Below are 23,531 nucleotides of genomic sequence, written 5' to 3' on the forward strand. Positions count from 1 at the left end.
GGCAAGAATAAGAGAGGAAGGAGGGGCAAGCAACCTGTTTTATTGTGAGCCAGGCCTACCTGGCTGTTCCCAGGTAACTATGGGTAGGAGCATACCTGGCTATTGCCAGGTAACTGTGGGTGTGGAGTCCAGACAGAATCCCAGAATCCTAATGTGCACACATTTGTGCTCAATCTCTCTCTCTCTCTCTCTCTCTCTCTCTCTCTCTCTCTCTCTCTCTCTCTCCTCCCTCCCTCCCTCCCTTCCTCTCTCTGCCTCTTCCTCCCTCTCCTCCCATCTCTCTGCCCTTCCCCACCATACTCCCCACCGTGACATCTCTGGCTTCAGTGAACCTGAGAGCAGCTTCCCAATAAACCTATATTTAATATAATCTATGCTGGCTTGAATTTGCTCATTCACTGGCAGAGAAATAACTCATCACCTACTATCATTGGGTTTTTCCCAGTCATTATAAGAAAGAAGGGGGAAGACTACTGTCTAGTAACTCAGACAGATTCCAGCCCCCGTGGGGCTCCGGAGCGCCTCCCACATCCTTTAATGCTAGAACAAGAACAAATCATCCAGGGTAAGTTTGTCAGTGACGCTTACTTTCCCACGGCAAACACCGTCAACCCCACAGTGAGTTTCTGTCTGGCGTAGTACTTTTCCAGCAGAGCTGTGTCATAAGTGCCTTCCCACACAATCGGCGCCTTCCACGGGGTCACCGTCAAAACATCTGGGCGGTTCCTGGTGAGAAGAAGCATACAACACTGAGTCAGAACCATTACACTAAGGTGTGGTGAGAGACTGGCCAAGGAAGAGGAGGCCAGTGACTGTCCCTGAAGGACAGGAAGCACAGTAGGGGTAGAGTCTTGGCAGGGACCAGGCATAGATGCATAGGGCACCTCCAACTCTCCTGAAACAGACTGAAGTACAAAGAGAGTAGGTCCTGGATGGGTGAAAGACAACTTGGCAAGCTTGCTTAGCCTTGCAGCATGTGCCTGTCATTTAAACCTAAACCTCACTGGTTCCCAGTGTTGTCTGCAGTGTGCACCTGGCCCTTATCTGGCCTAAAGTCACACAGCTACGAAGGGGGAAAGCTGAGACTTGAACCCCGAGTCTTTCTGTGGAATCTAGTGCTTTGAGCCCCAGTTTTCACTACTCCTTAGATGGACACGTGCTCAGCTGATTAAAGTCTGGCTAAACCCCAGATTTGCCTTTGTCCACTCAGTAGCTACTGTGGCATTTCGTCAGCACTGAACTGTGATAGGCCTGTGTGGCACTGGTACTAGTCACCTGCAGAGCTTTACCCTGGTGGAACATTTACTCCCTTCCCACACTGGCTTTATTGAATGACGGTATTTCAAAACAAAAAGGAGAAAAATAAATAATCATATGCAGGGTTCTCTTTCTCAAAAGCGGGGTTTGTGAATGTTATTTCCCTCATATGTCAGAGCCTCATCAGCTGGGTTGTTGACTTTGCCGTCAAGGAAGGAAGGAAGTCCTAGCAGCTGTCACTGAGCCAACCTCCTCAGTCAATCTTGTTGCCGTGCGTGAGCCAGTGTTGGTCTTTGTTCTACATGAGCAGACGATGTTATGCTGTTGTTAATGAAAAGACTAGGCCTGTATTTAATGTGTCGTTCATACCAGGAGCTAAGTACAGGCCTTTCCCTCCTGCACTTAGCCCCACACCAGCCACTGCCAGCACCCACTGTCAAGGCAAGTGAGGCTCCAGAAGGGGAAGGGGACTGAGCCACTGGCCTCTTAATTTTCACAAAGAGTCAAACTGAAGTTTAAGCACTGGCCCAGAGAAATGATGGAGTGGAAACCTAAGGGTTCTCTGGAAAGTCAGTCAGATGGTGTTTTGCTGAGGCAAACATGTGAAGGAATGTTTCGTCAAAGTGGATGCAGGTGAAAGACTAAGGCAGACTTGTGAAGGAACATTTCACTGAAGCAGACACAGGAGAGAGGATGTTCTACTAAAGTTAGAACGTGAAAGGACTCATGATGAAAAATTCTTTGTATTGGTCCGCCTTACACTGCATAGTTGAGCTGCATTTGTCGGGACGCCATAGAGAGAAAGGCACCAAGAATATTCTGGTGGTGTGCTGTAGTTTGTTGCTGCTTCCACGGACTTAGCTGATTGGATGCAAGTGCTGAGGCAAGGTACGTGGAGGACATGTGATGTTTGGAGGATATAAATAGGACTCCATGGAGCGACAGAGACAGAACTTGGCTTGCTGGTACCTGTGCAACACTTGTGGGTCTCATGTCTTTCCTGATCTTCACTTCCCTGAGAGAGGCAGAGCAGAGACCTTTCCTTGGTGCTCCTGTTGGTCCCTCCTGCTGACCCGAGCTGAGGCTGAGGCCTGGCTGTCTCTGCTAGGTCATTGTCACCACTGTTGCTAACCTGAAGGACAGACTGGACTGCTGGTGTATATGTGAGGTGTTTGCGAGTGGATGGAGCTGGCACTCGCTGCCTGCTAACCTGTGAACTGAACTGCTGTTTTCCAAACAACACAGACAGGAGTTGCTCTAAAGAACCTTTGTAACATAGGTTCACTTCCCCCATATCCTTTCTTTTCCATTACCTTTGGTGGGTGATGAGTTACAAGGAAGGTTAAAGTGTTTAAGAACTATCATTAAAAATAGGATTTGAAAAAGTTAAAGTTACAAAATGGCACCCAGTTCTCCCCCTGAGAACCTTCAATACAAGTGGGTGTTCCACCTTGCCATGCCACACCTCAGCTGTGTGGCCTCTCGGGCCCTGTTGGCTAGAAACTGAGTGTTTCTCAAATAGCCAGTGCCCACCTTGGCTATTCGAAAGCGAGAGCCTCCTTTGAGCAGGAAGACAAAACAGTGCTATTAAAAATGAAAGGGAAATTAAAAATTGAAACATTCTACTTCCCGGCCATTAATTGTTCAGTTCCACTGGCAATTTCAGCATGTCAGTGACGCGTGACCGAGAAGCCAGACAACAGCCTGGAAGTGCGGGGGGAGGGGGGTGGAGGAGCAGGTGGGAGGCAGGAAGAGGGGATTCCAGTTTCTAGGGGGAACCTGTCCCTGAAGCAAGCTCAGTCACCAAAACCCACAGGCATATCCCCTCAAAGAAACCACTGTGATACTGTCAACTGCCTGAGCCAAGACCGCCATGATAAGGTTCTAAAGAGCGGGAGGAAACGGTGCTATGTGACACTCAAGTGCCCTCCCTTCTGCACCGGGCACTCAACACTGTGTGACCTCAGCATGGCCAGGTCCACCCTAGGGGGCAAAAACTTCTGGAAAATTACAGACCTCCTGCAATAAAGCATCCGGGTCTCTAGGTTACTAGGAGTTTGTGCCCAACTGTATGTCTTTATGCACAGGTACATTAATGGTATCCAAGGGTTAGCTAGAGGGAGTATTGCAGTTCTGTGTATTAGACAAGACAGGCGGCTCGGCAGGCAAAGGCACTTGCGTGGGAGCTGACAACCAGGAACACACACAATGGAAGGAGAGAACAAACTCCCACAAGCTGCCCTCTGACATGAAAGCCTTGCCACACACACATAAATGAATCAATATTCATAAATTCTTATGAATCACACAGTAGACTGAGGAAAGATGTGGCACACACATCACTCAAGCTGTAAAATCCTGATAGAATAATCAGCACAAACAGGGGAGGTGGCTGTGGAAGGGAGAGAGGATGTGGAAAGAATCCGAGAGGGAGAATTGATAATAGAATTTTACCGTTGGTGGACAATGGAAAAATTCTCCCAGGCTAAGACTGAACTTTTTATGAAGGTGGTAAATGAGAAAGAAGAGGGTGGGGAGGAGCTGAGACATCCATGTGTGTCCAGTGAGGTGGGCAAAGAGGGACGGCCCGCAGGCAGGCAGGCAGGTCGGTGTAAGGCAGGACTCAGAGGCACCTGGGCTAAAGAAAGACACAGCTGTGAGAGTCAGCCATGGACAGGGGCATCATGGGAAACAGAGTGCGAAAAAGAAGAGGAACCAATGTATAAATGCCAAAAACCCTGTGACAGGAAGGGGGAACTGCAAGAATGGAGAATGGCCGAGAGGAACCCGAAGACAGAAACCAGAGATCAGAGAATATTTATGCCCTGCACCAGGCTAGGTCTGGGGTACTTTGCAGGAAATGATGCGCTGATACACATACAAACATTTATTTACCGATTCATTCTTTCATCATAATCCACCTATCCAAAATAGAAATAGATTTTGATGCCTCTTAATGTGAAGATGGTGGCTCAAACCAATATTTGTGTATAGGTGTAGGTGTGTGTCCAATGTGGAGACCAGAGGAGAATTTTGGCTGTTGTTCCTCAGGTGCCATTCGTGTGTGTGTGTGTGTGTGTGTGTGTGTGTGTGTTTATTTTTAAGACAGATTTTCCCCTGGCTCAAAACTAACAAATTAGGATAGAGTGGCTGGCCAGGGACATGCTAATCCACCTGTCCCCACATTTCAGTGTGAAATTACGAGTAACTGCCACCACCCTTGGATTTGTGTGGTTTTGCTGTTGTTTTTCTTGTTGTTTTGTTTGTTTGTTTGTTTTTAAATGCATTCTGGGGATAAAACTTGGGTTCTCATGCTTGCAAGGCAACACATCATTGACTGAGACATCTTCACAGCCCTCAAAGCAATATTCACTATACATCTGCTATACATCACTATACATTCACTTGCCATTCATTTCAAAGTGAAGCTGAGGGGGGAAGGAGGGAGGCATGGCCTCTTTCTTCCCTCTGCCCACAGTAATTCAAAGTGCAAGTACCACAGTAAAACTGTCCTATCCTAGAGGTGCCCAGTGACCACCTCAAGCTGTCTAGACCCGGGGGGAACCTCATCCCAAGTGTCATCGCTAGTCTCTAGCACCGTAACCTCATTCCTAGAGTAGACAGCTCAAGCTCTCTAGGTCCAGGGGACCTCACCTCCATAGCAGCCATCTCTAGCTGTCTAGCCCTGGGGGGGTCTTACCACCATAGCCACCATCTCTAGCTATTTAGCTCTTAGACATCATCCCTATAGCAGCCATCCCTAGCTGTCTAGTCTCTGGACTTCATCCCCATAGCTGCCATCCCTAGCTGTCTAGTCTCTGGACCTCGTCCCCATAGCTGCCATCCCTAGCTATCTAGTCTCTGGACCTCATCCCCATAGCTGCCATCCCTAGCTGTCTAGGCCCTGGACCTCATCCTCATCTAAGAGGCATAACAAAGCTGCAGTGCTCCCAACATTTTACACTCCTAGTGTCTCCCAGGTAGCTACCCCATGCCCAGCCTACGGTAGGATAGGGGCAGGATGGAATTCTCAGTCCTGCACACTGGCATGAATCTCCTGTCCTGAGAACTCGGTGGACTTGCCAGAACATCTCCAGATTTTCCAGAGCCTGAGATCCGTCAAAAAGAATGAAGTGCTCTTCTCTCCTTCCTCTACAGCTGTGCCTGCACCCCTTGAGAGGGTTCTTTCTCTGCCAGCTCCTCCAGTGCTGAGACAGGACACACCAGGTCCTACTCCTCAACCCCGATGACCTCATTTGCGACTACAGATCTCCCTGCCACCTGTAGCCTGATGACACCTCACTCTCTTTCTTCAACTCATCTTCAGCCAAGCTCATGAGCAGCTGAGGCTTTCCACCCAGAAGCTCCTTAACACATACACAACACAGTACCACCCCTCAGGTCCTAAGCCTGTGGCAGTTCCTAGTGTCCATTTCCTAGAAAAACCATCATTCACAAGTCTCCCAGGGCTGACAGTCGCCCTGGGCAGCTCTGTTCACACCTTTCTAGTCAGCTGATCACATGACCTTAACATCTACTGCCCCCTAGGACTATGAAGTACAACCCCCCCACCCTGCTTCCTCTACCTGCTCCCCACTTCCTGCCCATCCCCCCTCCTCCCTTCTTTCCTGTCTTCTTTCTGTATTAGTCCTTGGGATAAACCCAGGGTCACATGCATGCTAACCACATACTCCGCTACTGAGCTAAGAAACCCCAGTTCCGAGATCAGGAACTTCTTAAATGCACTATACTTTTCCCAACACAGTGCCTAACACAGTATTTTTTTAAAGCTTTTATTTGAAAGAACTACAAGTTTGGTTGTGATCAAGTGAAGAAATAGCTTATAATATATGCAAATAATACACATATACACAGAAACAAAACTCTACTTATGAACACTCATCCTTAGGGCATGCACTTTGATCATCTATACGTCAATGCTATGTGTAGAGGTGTGTGTGATGTGTATGTAGTGTGTAGGCATGCAGATTCCACGGCCCACATGTGGAGGTCAGAGGACAACCACAGGTGACAGTCCTCACTTCCCACCATGTTTGAGGCAGGGTTTCTTGTTCCCACTTCCTAAAGTGACCTGGCTGACCTAAGACCTTCCAGGGATTCTCTTGTCTGTATTTCCACCTTTATGCTTGGGCTCACACACGCAGGCCACTGCATCTGGCTTCACACAGCTTCCAGGGGTCTGACCTCCCGTTCGCACACTAGCGTGGCAAGTGCTTTGCCCGCTGCACCAACGCCACCATTCCTGGCTTGTTTTTAAAGCCTGTTTAGGCTCGATACTTTGGCTGCTTTCTGAGAACAGGGTGCGTAGTGAGCAGCAGTTTGGCAAATACCAGCTAACATCTCCCAGTTTCTGATAGACATGTGTGCTCTGCTTGTGTACGGAGTGAATTCCCGGCCCCGTGATCTCCTAGCTCATAATTTCCACCTCATGGGTATGTTTTAACTGAATCGAGAGAGAGTTTTCTTGGCTCACCCCAGATCTCATCATTTCCTCAGCAGCATCCTATGTGACCTGTAAAGTCCTTAGCACCCAGTGTTTATGTTTAACCTACCACTGGCCATTTCCTGTTGCAATTACCACAGTGTTCAGTCCGGTTCAAAGCACCCAGATCTTAGTTTCTTAGCCAAAGCCCATTGAGGAAGGTCTACCCACTCCTGCCAGCACCCTGCCAGCACCCCCTCAAGCACCCCCCTCAGCACCCCCTGAGCACCCCCTCAGCAATGCCCCCCACCCCAATCTCCTGTCATCTCCTTCAGTGTGCTTAGTCTCTGTCCTTACTTTGGAGTGAACCAGTCCCATAGCTGAAGCTCTTCAATGCGGTCTCCATTTTTACCCTTTTCTCTCCGTCCTTCTATGTCATCTTCTTGATAACTGTGGGTCCTGTGGACAAAGGTAGGACAAAGTTGATAAGGACAGGTGGCTTCCATGACTCATGTCTCAAGGGAAAGAAGACATCACTCACGGTACTGGGTGGACTGGAGGACTCAGGGTACTGACCCCTGATCCCTACACACTTCTGATAAAAGGCACAGCATTTGCCTCTCTGGCCACCATGCGGGTCAGGGGTTTAGGTTCCAGTGACCCTGTAACCCTCAGTTACTTCAGAAGTCGGGGAGATGTTTCAGAACAGCACTCCAAGGAACATTTCTGTTCTGTGTCTATTCTGAAATTTCCACTTCAGCCTGAACTTCACCCTTAACTGGAGAAGAAAGGGCAGAGGAAGGCAGACAGGAAGGGGAGGAGGAGGCAGTGGGAGGAGGGGGAGGGAAGCCGGGAGACACTCAGAATTCTACTTGTAAATTAGAGTCCTCTGAACTGGTGAGATGGCTCACCCTGTAAAACTGCTTGTCCTGAAAGCCTGAAAGCGTCCGAGTCTGACGACCACACAGTGGAACCCACACTGGAAAGGCAGAATTGCCTTCTGAAAGCTGCCTTCTGACCTCTGATGTGTACTATGGTGTACACACAGCTGCAATCATACTCACGTCATACACACAAACACACACACACCACACACAATAACAATAGAAGCTAACAACAGCAGCAACGAGGAGACTCCAAGAGTGAGTCTAGTGAGCTAGAAGGAAGGAGGGAGGAGGCCATGGGTCCTCTGTGGGTTTCAGGGACTTAGGAACCCATCCTGATCCCTTACCCATTTTTAAACCAGCTCTGGAACCACCAGTCCTTATGCCATCTGCTCTCACCAACCTCTGGAATTCTAGGAAATGAAGAAGAATATAAACACATCTAGAAATCAAGGCAGTCCCAGACACACGGGGATTCCAAACTTTAAGGGTCAGGTATCACTAGTAAAAATCAAGGTGCAGCTCATAAAACACGGACACGCAAAAGGCTGCTGAGCTAAAGGCAGAGGATGGACCTGAGGGACCTCAGCTATGCCCTTCTGGGCAGCCCTGAGTAGTCTGCTCATCCCTGGGACCCCTGAAGGATAAGAGGCAGGGAAATCAGAATAGTGGAGAGCCTGCAGACACGTGAGCCTGTAGTCACTATCTCCTCCTGCTAGTGGAGTGACTTTGGCATACACTCACACTGTCTAAACTGCCACGTTCTTCTTTGAAAAGGGTAATCAATAATAATACTTCCATGAAGGGATCTGTAATGACCAATGAGACAGCAGACATGCAAGAGCCTGGTGAACATAAAGTGGCTGTAATGAGGGGTAATATTAAAATAAGAAAAGGCACCTTCCCAAGAATGACTGCATGTGTATGTGCATACATGCATGTATTACAGAGATTAATCTGAGAAAAAAAAATCCCACTGCTCAATCAATGAAGGCTTCAGGAAATCTGAAGATTGACAAAAGAAAAACTAGAAAGTAGTTATAATCCATCTTAGCTCTGACTTTCGATAATCATGGTTGAAGGCGCTACTTTCAGGTGTCTCTGGTGAGAGAAAGCTGGATGAGATGACAAGGTGACTCTGAACAGGCATATGGCATTAGGGACTCCATTTGGAGGTGAGGTCCTGGCTTGTAGCTCAGGCTACCACAGCCGTCCTCCCACGTGGCCTATGGCAGAGACAAGAGGCTCCCTCCACCACGCCTGGCTAAGAAACCCACTCTAGATCTCAACGGCCTCTGGAAATGTCTGAGATAGTTAATGAATCCAAGACGTGCTTATAATAATTGGGAAAGAACATACACACACACACACACACACACACAAGTCATAGGAAATAGAGAAAGGCTGGCAAGATGTCTCAGTGGGTACAAAGGTACTTGCCACCAAATCTGATGACCCAAGTTCAATTCCTGGACCCACAAGGGTAGAAGGAAAGAACCAAGTTGTCCTCTGATCTGTGCGTGCGCGCGCGCGCACACACACACACACACACACACACACAACTTTAATAAAAGAAATATTAGTGGATAGGAAGATTGCTCAATGGCTAAAGTGCTTGCTTCAAAAGCATGAGGACCCAAGGTCAGATCCCAGCACTCTGACAAAAGCCAAAGCATTTGTGCAATCATGGAACCCTGGCACTTAGTAGGGGGTGGGGAGTGGAAACCAGGAATCCTGGGCTGGCTGGCCAGCTGGTGTGGCCCAAAATAACACCCAGGTTCAGTAGGAGGCTTTGTCTCCAAAATTGAGGTATAGAATAATAAATGTTGCTCTCTGGCCCACACTGGTACATGCATAGGCAAGCATAACTATAGACACCCGTTCACACATGTGCACATACCACACACATACACCAAGAAAATGTCACTGGTTCATTTGGTTACCCAGTGTATATTTTCACATGACCTTGGCAATCTCAAATTAAAGTTTCACATCTTTTCTCCTCTTTACAGCTGAAGTGAGGGCTCAGTGGGTTTGAGTGTGTGGCCAAGACCCCTCTGCAGGTAAGCCAGGTATAACACCAGGGAATGAATTACACCCAAATGAAGGCTACATGTGGTGAGAGCTGTTACAAATTATTTCTTCTGAACTTCCTGGCCACCATGCAAAAGATAAAAAACTGGAACTTAACATAACTCCTCCCCCAGTGCCTCCCACCATCACTGAGCATATAAGCTACAGTATCCAGTTCCCTGGGTTCTTTTCCTACATCAACCAAAAGTGATCCCCATGACAATATTTGAAGGGAGTCCCCTGATCAGAACTGAGGGCAAAACTCATCACTATTCTACAAAGACCAGTTTGGGGACTAGCAGAATGCAGCCCTGACCCCAGGGCCCTAGGGATCCTCCTCCCTGTCCTGGCCTCTCTCCTTCTCCATATACTGTGGCCTGAGTACTACGTTGGCTGACTTGAAGAGAAGAAATCAACTTTAGGGGCTAAAAAAAAAAAACAAAAATCAAGTGATCCAGACATCCAATAGATACACAGAATTCAGAACACTTACTTTGTGTGATATATCCACAAGAAAGAGCCTTCTGGGCTAAGGACAGATAAGAAATAGAAACATGTCATATACTTTTAATTCTCTGGAAGGCTTCACTGCAGTGGTTTTCCTTACGTGTTGGGTTCTCAGGGGATTCCCGCAAGCATCACTGAGGAACAGAAGTGGGCATCCAAACACTCTCAATTCTTATTTTTATTTGGGGGATTCCCCCCTTCTCTCTTTTAAAGTCACCCAGCTGTTTGTTACATGACAGGAAGTCCCAGAAGTAGGGCAATGAGGAAGGCGGGGAAGGTGGAAGCACCGCGTGCGTCCAACCAACTCAGGCTGAGGACTCCTCCCCACAGGAAACAGCCCGCCACATTCAGCTCAGATCCCTTCTACTGAACAGATCCCATGGGTGTTGCGTTAACCAGAAGGCTAGGCCAACGACAACAACCACTTTAGGGCACTAGCTCTCCTCAGTCTCTCTGTAAAATGTGCTGGGCATGTCCTATACAATGTAACAGAGAAGGCAACATACAGCAACATAAATCCTACCTGCTGGGGGATTTGCCTGGGAAGAACTGTTAGAAAGCTAGTCGCAATGAGCCTAAAGAGTTGGTGTGGAGAACAGTTAGGAAGTAGGCAGTGGTCAAGGCCGTGGCTCGTGACAGTGCTGACCAGAGAGGCTTCTGGGGAATATGTGTGGTGGCGTGGTGCCTCTAATTCCAGCCTTGAGCAGCAGAGGCCACAAGTTTGAGGCCTCCCTGCTCTACATAGCAATGACCAATGAGAAGTGTCTCAAAAAAGACAGGACTTAGTGCCATACTGAGAGGCACTGTGCCTAAACCCTCCGGCTGACTTTGCTCATCCCATAGTAATAGTTGTTTCAGATTCTACCAGGGTCTTGTTGGCTCTTATCTCCTCTCTCCACTTCCTCCTCACACCAGAGCTCAAGCCTCCTCCTAGGGAGCAAGCATCTACCTTCCTGCCCTCTTACCTCCTCCAGCTTTGTCCCAAGACCCACACACTCCAGGACCAAGCCCTAATGGGCCTAGCTCCTAAATCAATGTATTAATGCAGTGCCTTGGTGAGCCTAGCCAGGCATTGTTCCACACAGTTGACACATAGTGGCTTTGGGAATCCTCACACCACTCTGTCCCCAGCCTTACTCTGAAGAAGGGGCGATTCGTGAGTCTTCTCAAAGTCATTCTGCTAATGAGGTACAGAACCCCACATTTGAGCCTATAGAGTAACTCCACATCTTACCATAGGATGAGGAGGAGGAGACAATAAGAAGGGGGGGAGGCAATGAGGAAAAAGGGAGAGACGATGAGAAAAGGGGGGACCATGAGGAAAAGAGGGCAGCTATGAGGAGAGAGAAGGCAACCCAGCATTCAGAACACTACTTGGCATCGGAGGCACTATTTTGTAGTTAATGGTTGCCAACTTGTCTTTAACAGCCTTCCTTCTAAATTTTACCATCTTCTCCCAGAATCTGCCAATGATATTCAAGCTAAACTGTCACTTTAGCAGCACTAATCCTCCAAGGCACATCTCAAAAAGTCACCTCTTCTGTGCCCTCCCTGATCTGATCCCAGCATGGCACTTTGCCCACAGAATGTGTTTTATAAGTGTCTGTGAATCTCCTTCCAGGGCAGGCAGTCTCTGACCCCTTGTCTCACAGACTCTCATGGTTTCCTCTCTACCTCAACGCCCTTCATCCACTTTAAATCGCAGGTTCCTTATGCACGGATCTCACCCAATCCATACTGTAATGCCCTATGGTGAATGGCTCTATTTGGCTTTCATGTGGCCCTTGAGCACTCAGAAGAGGTGAGCGCTCCGTGGAGCCTGAGGCAAAGGATCTCAAGATCCAATTAGAACAAAGATATAAACCACTACTGACCACCCCACCCTGCTCCCCTGCAAGGCTGGCCTCCACTCTGTCATCTGCATACAATGGCCCAGCTCAAGGGCAGGGCCATGTTGTAAGTAAAAGAATGGCTCACAGGCAGGCAACAGGGGCTCAAGTCCTCCCCAAATGTGGCCATAAACTTTAATGTTGAGCATTCTTGAGACTTGGTGTTGTCATCAAGATACACACACAGTCATTCCCACTTTGCAGAACCATTCTAAGGACAGGAGTGGCACAGCCTGGGTACCCACCCATGCTCAGTAACCCCCTCTACCACCTTCTTTGTCTCGATGGTTATGCTAACCTGTAAGATTCCTCCCGGCTCTAAAACATGGCACTGGATTTTCAAAAACCTTGAAATCAAATGCCTTCCTGGGCCATGTTCTCCTCATTCGTTTATTATTTTCTTAAAAAAAAATTTACGGGAATAGGTATTTTGCCAGCATCACTTTCCACAGAGGTCAGAAGAATGCATCAGAGCCCCTGAATTGGAGTTACAGATGGTTGTGAGCCACCATGTGGGTGCTGGGAATCAAACCTGGGTCCTCTGAAGGACCAGGGAGTACTCCTAACCACTGAGCCATCTCTCCAGCCCTTATTATCATTTTTTTGAAACAGGCTCTCGCTGCAGTCCTATTTGGCCCAGAAGTCAGTATTAGTTTTAAATGACTTATATACTAGTTGTTGGATATAGTCAGTTATATTTAGACCCCTTTGAGCGCAGTACCACCTGCCTCTCTAGGGTGAATGCCCTTGGTCCACCTCAGGTCAGTGCATGTCCAGTTTGAATAGTGCCAGAGACCTGTTCCCCTTTCTGTACTCTGGCAGAAAAACAAGTGATTTCGTGAATCAGAAAACAATGTATCCAGCGTCTTAGTATCAAACAACTGCCTAAAAAGTAGCCAGACCACCTACAGCCATGATGCTCAGAGCATATGCCTGGCAACAAAGATAACAATGCTCTTTCAGAGAGGCCACACCCATATGTACCCGTACTTAAGCTTTCAACTCTCCCTCTCCCTCTCCCCTTCCCCCTCCCCTCCCCCTCCCCCTCCCCCTTCCCCTTCCCCTCTCCCTCTCCCTCTCTGTGTATGTGTTGCCAGGGGTGAGGGGGGATGCTGATGTATGGTGTGCCTGTGGAGGCCAGAGGAAGTCAGTGCATCCCCTGGAGCTGGAGTTACAGGCAGCTGTGAGCTGCCCAATGAGGGTGCTGAGAATTGAACCCAGGTCCTCTAGAAGAGTAGCAAGTGCTCTTAACCACTGAGCCAGCTCTCTACTCACCGTGTCTTCATTAGTGAGCCACTCAAAAGACAGAGGCATGGCTCTAATAAGACAACACCAAAGGTGTCTGATCAAACTCAGTTCAGAGCTTGCTGGTTATCCAAATGAGTGTTCCAGCCCCAGAGGACAAGCCCAGTTGGAGACATACCTTCTAGACACCACAATCTTGAGGCATGTTTTGCCCATCAGTGCAAAGACTGCTACGGTGTAGTGAATGTGTCTGTTGAAGCCCTGTCACCAAGATGTGGCACTTGGAGGTAGGCACCTGGGAAATTCCTAGGTTTAGATGGGAGTCGAAGGCTGGGACCTCATGATGGATTTAGTGTTTTCATAAGAAAAGGAAACAATTACAAGTTGCTTGTTCTCCATCATATGTGGGTCTGGGGAGAAGGTGGCTGTCTGCAAACCAAGGGGAAAGCTGCATGTGGGAACTGACAAGGACAGCACCTTTGCCTAAGACTCGGGTCTGAAGCCACCACACAAGCTGTGGTACCTGGCTATTATGACAGAGATGACCAAGATGAGGATGATGAAGGCAGTGGGCAGTTTCCTGTTTGCAGGGATTCCTTGCACAAGCTAGGTGAGTGCTCTACCACTGACCTGTGATCTCTACGGTTTCGTCTTTCGGGTTCTTTTTCTTTTTAAAACAGAGTTTCATTCTGTAGTTCAGGCTGACCATAAGCTTACTACATAACCCAGGTTGGCTTTAACTCACAGCGATCCTCCAGACTCAACCACTCAAGTATGGGGAGTGCAGGTCTGATCCACCATGCTGGGATATTATCCTCATTTTCAAAAACTAGGGAACTGAAGAACAGAGTAGCTGAGTAACTTGCCGAAGGCCACGCAGGCAGTCAATGGGAGCCCAGGACCAACCAGGTGCTCTGGCTTTACAGTCTAGCCAAGATGTTCTTCAGCCCAAGAGCCTAAGGGTAGCCATATCCAACTAGTGAATCATCTCTTACTTGAACTAGCTTCCTCAATTCAAATGGCCTACTCTCCAGACCTTTTAAGTTGGTCACACCCTACCTTGTCAGGCCTTTTCTCAAAAGTAGCTATTCAGAATGAAACAACAGAACATCCCAGAACTGGTTATGTGTTTGCTACACCTTGAAACTCTTATCTTGCTCATTCCGACAGGAAGGTTGCTCCTCCTACTCCTGGACCTAAAGATACCGTTTTCTTTTTGTAGCTGCTCATCTGACGTTAAAACTCAAGAGTCTGGAAGAGATAAATCAGATGGCTGACAATCCAGATTAAAGAACTCTCAGGCCTCTAAACACTTCACCTTAAAAAAAAAAAAAAAAAAAAAGTACACTTCTGAGAAAGCTCTGGACCACCTGAAGTGGGACGGAACTCAGGCAGTGAGTGTTCCTTCTTAGGAGTCTGCAGGGACTTTCTGGTGGAGATGTAGCTCCCCCTGAGGCCTCAAAGGGCAGAGCTTCCAGGAATAGAGGCACCTGATTTTAATTCACAGATGCATTTGACAACCTAGAGACATTTCATTCACCCTTCTTTCCAAGGGAGGGAGGACGAGGCTTTCAGCCAGGCAGGAATGAATCACTGGTAAAACTTGGTAATTTTTGCAGCAAATCCCAGCACCTTGGATGGTCCCTTTCAGCCTACAAATATTTTAGGACTGGGGGACTCTGGGGAACTCCCTAACCTCAGAGCTGGTTTCTTGTGTAATTCCTACCTGAATCACTTATTTATCTTTTTTCCTTTCTTTAATTATTTTTCGAGTTTATGAGTGTTTTGCCTGTGTGGATGGATATGCTCCACTTGTGTTTCTGGTGCCCATGGAAGCCAGAAAACCATGAAGGAGTCCTGACACTGGATACAGGAGTTTGTGAGCCACCAGGCATGTGGGTGCTGGGAGTCAAACCCAGGTCCTCTGACAGAGCAGCCAGTGCTCATGGCTGCTGAGCCACCTCTCCAACCCCTTCATTTTTAGAGTCAGGGTCTCCTTGTAAGGCTATGGCTGGCCTGGAAGTTACTATGTAGGCAAGCTTGGTCTGCCGTTTGTATGATGTTCCTGTCTCTGCCTTGCAAGCACAAGGATTCCATACATGCACCACCCAGCCTGGCTTGACTCTTCTGGGATCTGCTTATACAAATGAACTGAGATGGTGGTTTTGGCTTAATGTACTCTCTCTCTCTCTCTCTGGGTCTAGCCTACAGAAATTCGAGGTTTGAGGAGCATGGCATGAAAGAGGATAATTACTAAGGCAGAAGTGACCTGGATGGGCTACAGTTTTAATGGCCATCCAGGGCTCAGGAACACAGGAAGAGTGGAATCCTGTTTATGGCTCCGTCTCTTACGTCCAGCCTGCTTGGTCACTCAGCTGGCACCAGTCACAGGGAATGAAAGCAACCTTTCTAACTGGCTTCATAATTACCTGTTGACATATTCCCAAAACACGACAACCACGGTTGAGACAATCAGCATCAACAGGATTACTTTTCCCTTGACATTCATTATTTTCTCCTGTAGAGGCAGGGAGGAAAAAAAAGAGGGGAAAATAGATTAAATGAATTAAATCTGGAATGAGAGATGGCTTCTGGGGCTGGAGAAACAGCTGTGTGGTTGAAACAGTTCAATGGAACACTTGCTGGTTTCAGGTCCCAGCATCCACATTGCAGCTCACAGGTGTCCACAACTCTAGTTTCACAGGATCTGATGCTCTTCTGGCCTCCATGGGGTCCCCACATACAAGTGGTGCACATACATACATGCAGGCAAAACACTCATACACATAAAATGTTTGATGCAGTAAAGATAATGAAAGGAATCTGTCTACACCCTTCCTAACAGGATACATTTGTAACTCACTAGAGCTGCAACTTGTGTTTCCCCCTCCCCCCACCCCTCAAGCACACAAACTAGTCATGGCCAATTAGGCCAGCACAGTTAATGAGGCTTCTTGTTCTGAAAGGATGCTGAAGCCCACCCACGTGGGCATTGGAAAGAGAGGAAGTAGCTCTAAGATGTCCCGGAGAATTCTAGTTACCTCTGAGGCTCCCATTCGCCAACCCCGTTGTTGCTGGAGCACTGAAGACTTGCCCTAATGACTATAATCTAAATCTGCACCCACTTTTCAGCCCCACCTGGTTCACCCCACTACCCTGCCCCCCGCTCTCCGACAAGCCAGCAAACAACTGGAACCACTGAAGGAGATAATCAGGTATTTTTTTAAATGCTGCATAAGATTGTGAAAGAAAGGGAAGAAGATAACGATGGACTGAGAAGAACTTTGGGACGGTGACTGTTCCAGAAGGCAAGACGCAGAGTGGGAATGACAGTTGCACGCTGGAGATGAAGACAAGAGCTGTCACAAGAAAGGGGTGAGAGCCTCTGGAGAGAAGCCTCCACAAAGGGCTTGTGGTGGCCATTCCTGGCTGTCAACCTGACAACATCAGGGAGGAACTACAATCCAGAAACAGAAGGGCACACCTGTGATCCAGCTCTTGCAGATGGAAGACTTGTTTCTGACTTGGATCTTGACATGGAGATCTTGTTGACATGGAGATCTTGAGGCATAGTGATCATGACAATCGTAGGTCCAGGCAAGGTAGTACAGGCCTTTAATTCCAGGAGACTGGGGTAAGCGGATCTCTTGAGTTCAAGGTCAGCCTGGAACAAAGCAAGTTTTAGGTCCAGGCATGGTGGTACACACCTTTAATCTGAGCCACACCTTCTGCTGGAGGCCTACATAAGGACATTGGAAGAAGGAAGATTCACTCTTCTATGACGGCTTTCACTTATTTGCCAGTACCATAGGATGATCACCAAGAACAGCAGCAGCAGTGGAGTAGAGTCAACCAGAACCTAGAGTACTACAGAGGGCAGAGATGGAGAAGCGACCCAAGCCCTTTGGAGGAGTCCAGAAGATCAGGTGTGGATCCCAGACATTGAAACAAGAAGCTGTGGAGCTGACATTGACTTGGCTACTTCAAGGTCTTAAAGATGCCAGAGCTGTGGGATAGCTGCTGAGGAAAGCTGCTAACAGGGAATGGAACCCGCCCCAGGAGAAAGAAGGTTGGTAAGGTCAACAAAGATGAAAAAGGAGTTGGAGATCTGAAGACTGCTTTGGTATCAGACATGGAGACACAGAGTTCGGAGTTTGCCTAGCTGGTTTCCTGTTTTGCTGTGGAGATTATAGTTAAGTGACTGGGTGATTCTCTAAAGGGACTTTGAACTTTGGACTTTGAACATTGTTGAGACTGCTATAGATTATGGGGGCTTAGAAGTTGGACTAAATGTATTTTGCATTATGCTATGACTAGGTATGGCTTCCTTAGACTCATGTGTTTGAACAAGCCTATGGGGACCAGGGAATGGAATGGAATGGCTTGTATATGCTTAGCCCAGGGAGTGGCACTCTTAGGAGGTATGGCCTTGCTGGAGGAGGTGCGTAAGCATTAATGTGCTCTGCCACTTGGTTCAGAGAATGCACATCACAGATGTCAAGCTATGCGTGTGCCCCAAAGTCTGAATTCAACCCAGAGCTTCAGATTAGGTGCCCCGGGTCAGGGGTGGGAGGCTCTGCTAGATCAAATTAAACTAGTTTTCTTGTTTTGACAATGGGATAAGACTAGTGATGGAGGATGCAAATTTGAGGACAGCCTGGGCTACACACAGCAAGACTCTATCTCAGATAACAAACAAGGGCCGGAGTGATGGCTCTGTGTGTAACCTTTTCTGAGAAGTCTGCGGCCTGAGCCTGATACCCAAAATTTACCATGGAAGGGGAGAACTGGCTCCTAAGTGGTGTCTTCTGACCATCAAATGCGAATTCTGGTGCATGAGCCGCCACCACCAACCACCACCGCCACACAAGCACATGCACACATGCACGCACACACATTCGCACACATCTTTAATCCCAAATCTCAAGAAACAGAAATAGGCTGCCAGGTCAGCCAGGGTTACATAGTGAGACAGCCTTAGGAGGGAGGAAGGAAGGGAGAGAAGGAGGGATAGAAGAAGGGAAGGCAGAAGAGAGGGAGAGACAGAGAGGGAGAGGGAGGAGGAGGGGGAGAGCAGTGATCGATAAATGCTTTTCCAAAATGTTAGCCTTCATTACTAATGTTCATAAAAGAGGCTGCTGGGAGGATCTGACTGGTCCTTAGAAAGTGCTCAGAACACCTGGAGAAAGTTCTGGAGTGCAGCTTATACAAATGGACGCGAACGGGGGATATTCAAGGCCTCGCCATCTGCTCTAGCCCAGCCCGAGCTAGAGCTGCTGCAGAGACAGATGAACATTAATTTCTCTGATCAAGTCTAAAGACACCCTGTGCTTGCTGGGACGTAAGGGTGAGCCCAGGCTTCCAGGCTCGGCTGTGCCAACCCCACTCACCTAGGATCAAATGCAAAGCCTCTACCTAGTGGAAGGAGCAGGACACAGGGAAACCTGTGCCACCAGAGGCAGTCCAGACCGGTACTCCTGATCCCTACCCTCAGTAGCCTGGTAGGGGTGTGTGTGTGTGTGTGTGTGTGTGTGTGTGTGTGTGGCTTTTGTAGATTTCAGAAATTCACATCAGAACTGACTCTCAAGGCCGATTTCTTTCTGGGCTTCACTAATGGTTTGGAACCACATGCCCTTTGGCTGTGGCTGACTGAAAGCTGTCAGAGCTAAGTGTTAGAAATGGGCACAGCGGGATGGAGAGATGGCTCAGTGGTTAAGAGCACTGACTGCTCTTCCAAAGGTCCTGAGTTCAATTCCCAGCAACCACGTGGTGGCTCACAACCGATGCCCTCATCTGATATGTCTGAAGACAGCTACCGTGTACTCGTATACATAAAAATAAATAAATAAATCTTTAAAACAAAACAAAACAAAAAAAGAAACAGGCACAACATGCTTCCTAGGATCTGGACCCCAAGTTCCCAGGGAAGCAATGGCTGCCAGCATGGCCAATTGGTCTTTTAAAACCATTTTGATTTTCTTTCTGGACCAAAATGAGACATTTGGCAGCCAGCATGGTCTAAAAGTCCTTATGTGTATCCTCAGAATTTTCAAACTGCAGTTCTGAAGATTGGTGGATGACCATCTCACCTATCAGGTAAGAAATGAGTTTGACTTCTTTCAGATCTTGGCTCCAAGATCATAATCATCATCATCATCAGGAGGAAGAGGAACAGGAGGAGGAGGAAGAGGAGGAAGAGGAGGAGGAGGAGCAAGAAACAAAGAACCAAACAGTGGTTCCACCAAAGAGGGCTGAGGGCCTGGCGTATGCTCACTACAGGCCATTAAGTTCCTCATTCAGAATATTGTAGCGACCACTGCGATCAGGGATATTTCCAAAGCAGGACCTTCGATGCTTCCGCGCAGACTCTAATTCAAGCCGTATTACTGTGTGAGCAATACCATTCACTCAGAATGGTGGTCAGGAATTGATCTCGTGAAGCCCACCTTGAAGGACCAAATAACCCCAGCATTATTTAGATACACTGATGCTGTCCCACAACCTCCATGTAAAGTGGCTTCAGATGAACCTTCACCTATGCTGTGCGCATGTCTCGCCTGTTAGCTGTATGGCTTTACAGAAGTAAAGTACCTACATATACAGTAGGTACTTATATTTTTAGAAAGCCCAGTGAGCTTACAACAGTAATTTTTGAAAGAGGAAAAATAAAAATAGACATCTTATGTGTTAGATGGTTGCATTCATAAAACACGAACATTTCTTATGGGTCAATCTGAGATCAAGCTCTCTAATGGGTATGTTTATCTCTTTTAAAAGTGAATGTGTGGTCTCTCCTATAATTTGTAAAAAAACATCTGGGAATAAAGTAAAAATAGGAGTTACACTTTAAAAGAAAGGGCAAGCTGTGGTGGCCTGAACCTTTAATCTCAGCACTCAGAAAGGCAAGTAGATCTTTGAGTTCAAGGTCATTCTGGTCTATAGAGCTAGTTCCAGGACAGCCAGAGAAATCCAGTCTTAAAAAACAAAATAAAATAAGAGAGAGAGAGAGAGAGAGACCCAATGTTCTTGTCACCTCTCACTCGCTCCTCTGGCCACTCCCAGAGTCAACCCTGCAGAGCTTTGGCAGATTAGCACCTCTAACCCTCCTCCTGGGACACACCAGTGTTGGTGGCATCTCATAAGGCAAGCCTCTGCCTTCCCAGATCCACTTCATGGCTCAATGAACACCCCTCAGAGAACCTCATAGATCCACTAGCCAGATGGAAGCGTTCCTTGCAAACAGTGCCTCTCTGGAGCAGACACTGGGCGCCCCTGTTTTCTCCATCTCAGTCAGGGTGAAAGGTGAAGCTCTGCTGGACGCACAAGGTTCCCTGGAAAAGCCATCAGCATTGCCTTGGAGAGCAGGCGACAGGAAGGGAAGAAAGCACTTGCCAAAGAAACCAAACCTCCTAGGAAGTGCTCTCCACCCCCTGGACCTGGAAGCCACTCTTTCCTCCCCAAGGAATGAGCAGGCAGGATGAGTCCAGATTGGCACAGGCCCTGCAGGGGGCTTGGTAGGTGCACCCATATGTTTGTGGAGTAAACAAATCAGTGAGAGTCCTGAGGGTCTTCAGTCCTGCACCACTCTGACCCATCAGCCACCATGGACTAGGTTACTGGGCACCAGTGGGCTCTTGAACACAGAGGCATGCGAGTAAACAAGGCCACTGGGGACCCTCCATTCCCTGGGGGTCCAAGGGGGGGGCGAGGCTAAAGAGTGTCCGGGAGTGACAAACGTTACAAAAGCAAACAAAACAATAGAATGGCAAACTGGACATTGCCTGTTAACTACACACACACATACAGGCACACAGACACATGCAGACACATACAAACACACATGCACACACACTTACACATCTGTGTGCACACACATGTATGCTCACGCATATGCACACACATGCACTTACATGCACACTTTCACACATGCACACACTCACATACTTGCACACACATATACATATACACACGTGTGTTCACTTGCACACACATGTACACATCCATGTGTGCACGCACATGCATGCTCACACACATGCACACACATGCACTTGCATACATACCTTCACATATGCACACACTTGCACATTCACACACACTTGCACACACACACACACACACACACACATGTTTCTAGTGATAGAACTCTCTACACTAGTCATGCTAAGGAGCACTCCACCTCTATACTAATCCTCTGCCTATAGCACCAGCCTTTGGTTTCCCCAAACCCTCAATTATATCCAAGAATGTTTTAATCCAGCACTACAGGTAAAGACGAGACTAGGTGGCGACTCTGACCATGGCAGGGTCCCAGATGTATCCCCTGGGGAAGTTGCTTTAACCTGAGGTCTTGTCCCATGTGTAATACAGAGACACAAAGATCTCCCTTGGGGCTTTACAAAGGACAAAACAGACTGTGCCTGCAAAGCATGCTGTACCAGGCAGTCAGCATGTTCTCCACAAATGGCAGCTATAACCTGCCAATGTTCTTAGGGAGAGAGGTTCCAATCAAGAATGCAGAACTGAGTGTTCACCAGAGACAAGAATCTCAGGCTCATATGACACCCCTCACAGAGCAGCTGGGATGAGCCCGAGACCCCAGGTGCAGGCTGAGAGAAACCCTGTTATGCCCAATCTGGGACAAGGTTGCAGCCGGGTAGCCCTACTGCCTCCCATGAGTGCCCACAGAAGGCATTTGCCAACATCAGGCAGGAAAGTGGTCAAGGCCATCCTCTTAGAAGGCCAAGGGTCAGCCTCCTGCCCTGGAAGCAGTTTCACAGTCCATAAAGCTTCTCCACCTACCCAGGTCTGCATGGGAAATCCGTCCCAGGCAGCTATGTCCCTTAGACACAAGGGCTCACCCTGCTGCCATGGCCCGTATGCTCTTCCTAGACTGGATGATTTAATGATAGAATCCTCAGCCAAACAAGGTATTGTACTGTAGTACAGATACTATAGTACAGATACATCTGGGGCTGGCTCACCAGGCCCCAGAAGCTTGGGCCTCTGGGTCCCCTCACAAGACGGAGCTATTTTCATATCAGAGTACAGACAGGAGGCAACCTAAGCACTTGCTGAATTAGAAAGGATCCCCTAGAGTGTGGAGGAGTCGCTCTCTAGCTCTGTTAGCTGTCTGGGGCTGCAGGAGGAAGCAAGGAACTGCCCCACTTACCCACCAGGGTCCCAGAACCTTGTATAGCATCCAGACCTTACTTTCTTCCTGTTCAGGGGTCACGATGTGCCAAGCCTCCAGCACTCCCCCAAACTGGCATCCAGCCCAGCTGTCCTACCTATCAAGGAACAAGGACTACACTCTGGGGATCTGCCTGAAGCCACCTGACCAGGAAGCTATCCAGACCATCCCAGACACACTAACAACAAACTGAGGCAAAAACAAGCCTGCCCAGTGCTAAGTAGTAAGCAACAACCACTCCTGAGCATCAGCTACGATGGAGACCAAATGAACTAACCTGTCTTCTGGTTTCCGTCTCCCCTCCCTCCCTCCCTCCCTCCCTCCCTTCCTTCCTTTCTTTTTTTGATTTTGCTTCTTTAGTGATTTCCATTCCCCAGGCTCCAGGGTCTTAGATGATAGAAGTAACTCCTACAAGTTGTCCTCTGACCCCCCCCCCCACACACACACACTAAATAAATTTAATTTAAAATAAAAAGAAATTGCCACTGGAACAGTGGTTCTTAACCTTGGGTCATGACCCCTTTGGGGTTAAATGAATGACCTTGTCACAGGGGTCACCTAAGACCATCAGAAAACACAGGTGTTTACATTATGATTTATAACGGTAGCAAAACCAGTTATGAAGTAGCAACGAAGATAATTTTATGGTTGGGGGTCACCGTGACGTGAAGAACGGTATTACAGGGCCCCAGCATTAGGAAGGTTGAGAACCTCTGGTCTAGAATATCCTAGTAAAGATGCCAGGTCTGCGGCCCTGGGGCTGGAGAGATGGCTCTGCAGGTTAGAGTGCACACCGCTCTCCCGGAGGACAGAGCTTGGCTCCTAGCATCCAAATCAGGCAGATCATAGTCAACCAACTCAGGGAATTCAACACCTCTGGCTTCTGAGGGCACCTGGACTCATGTGCGCATGCGCACATACCGTTACACTGACACACATGCATGGGCCTAACCAAAAGTAGAAAAAAAATTACCTTTCCTTTTTAATTTTGCAGCCAAAACATAGTACGTGTATCACGCAGCTCCACACATGCCATCCATTTT

At 48.0% G+C, this 23,531-nt stretch overlaps 1 protein-coding gene across 7 annotated transcripts in view; it reads right to left on the reverse strand.

Moving 5' to 3' along the window:
- The window catches only part of LOC110318488 (N-acetyllactosaminide alpha-1,3-galactosyltransferase), a 70,923-nt gene that overhangs the window by 8,081 nt on the left and 39,311 nt on the right, over positions 1-23,531 (reverse strand). For 3 of the 7 annotated variants that reach the window (XM_021193573.1, XM_029536964.1, XM_029536965.1), the window contains exons 3-7: positions 16,783-16,962; positions 15,728-15,816; positions 10,151-10,186; positions 7,058-7,159; positions 589-726 (exon numbers count right to left, since the gene is read on the reverse strand). In XM_021193573.1, the coding sequence (XP_021049232.1) occupies positions 589-726; positions 7,058-7,159; positions 10,151-10,186; positions 15,728-15,816; positions 16,783-16,878 (461 nt within the window). In that variant the 5' untranslated portion in view covers positions 16,879-16,962. Of the gene's footprint in view, positions 1-588; positions 727-7,057; positions 7,160-7,931; positions 7,998-10,150; positions 10,187-15,727; positions 15,817-16,782; positions 16,963-23,531 lie in introns of all 7 variants that reach the window. The other 4 variants (XM_021193571.1, XM_021193572.1, XM_029536967.1 and 1 more) reach the window with 4 other exon arrangements.

This window comes from Mus pahari, chromosome 3 (genome assembly GCF_900095145.1).
Source record: "Mus pahari chromosome 3, PAHARI_EIJ_v1.1, whole genome shotgun sequence".
In the NCBI taxonomy this organism is placed as follows: Eukaryota; Metazoa; Chordata; class Mammalia; order Rodentia; family Muridae; genus Mus; species Mus pahari.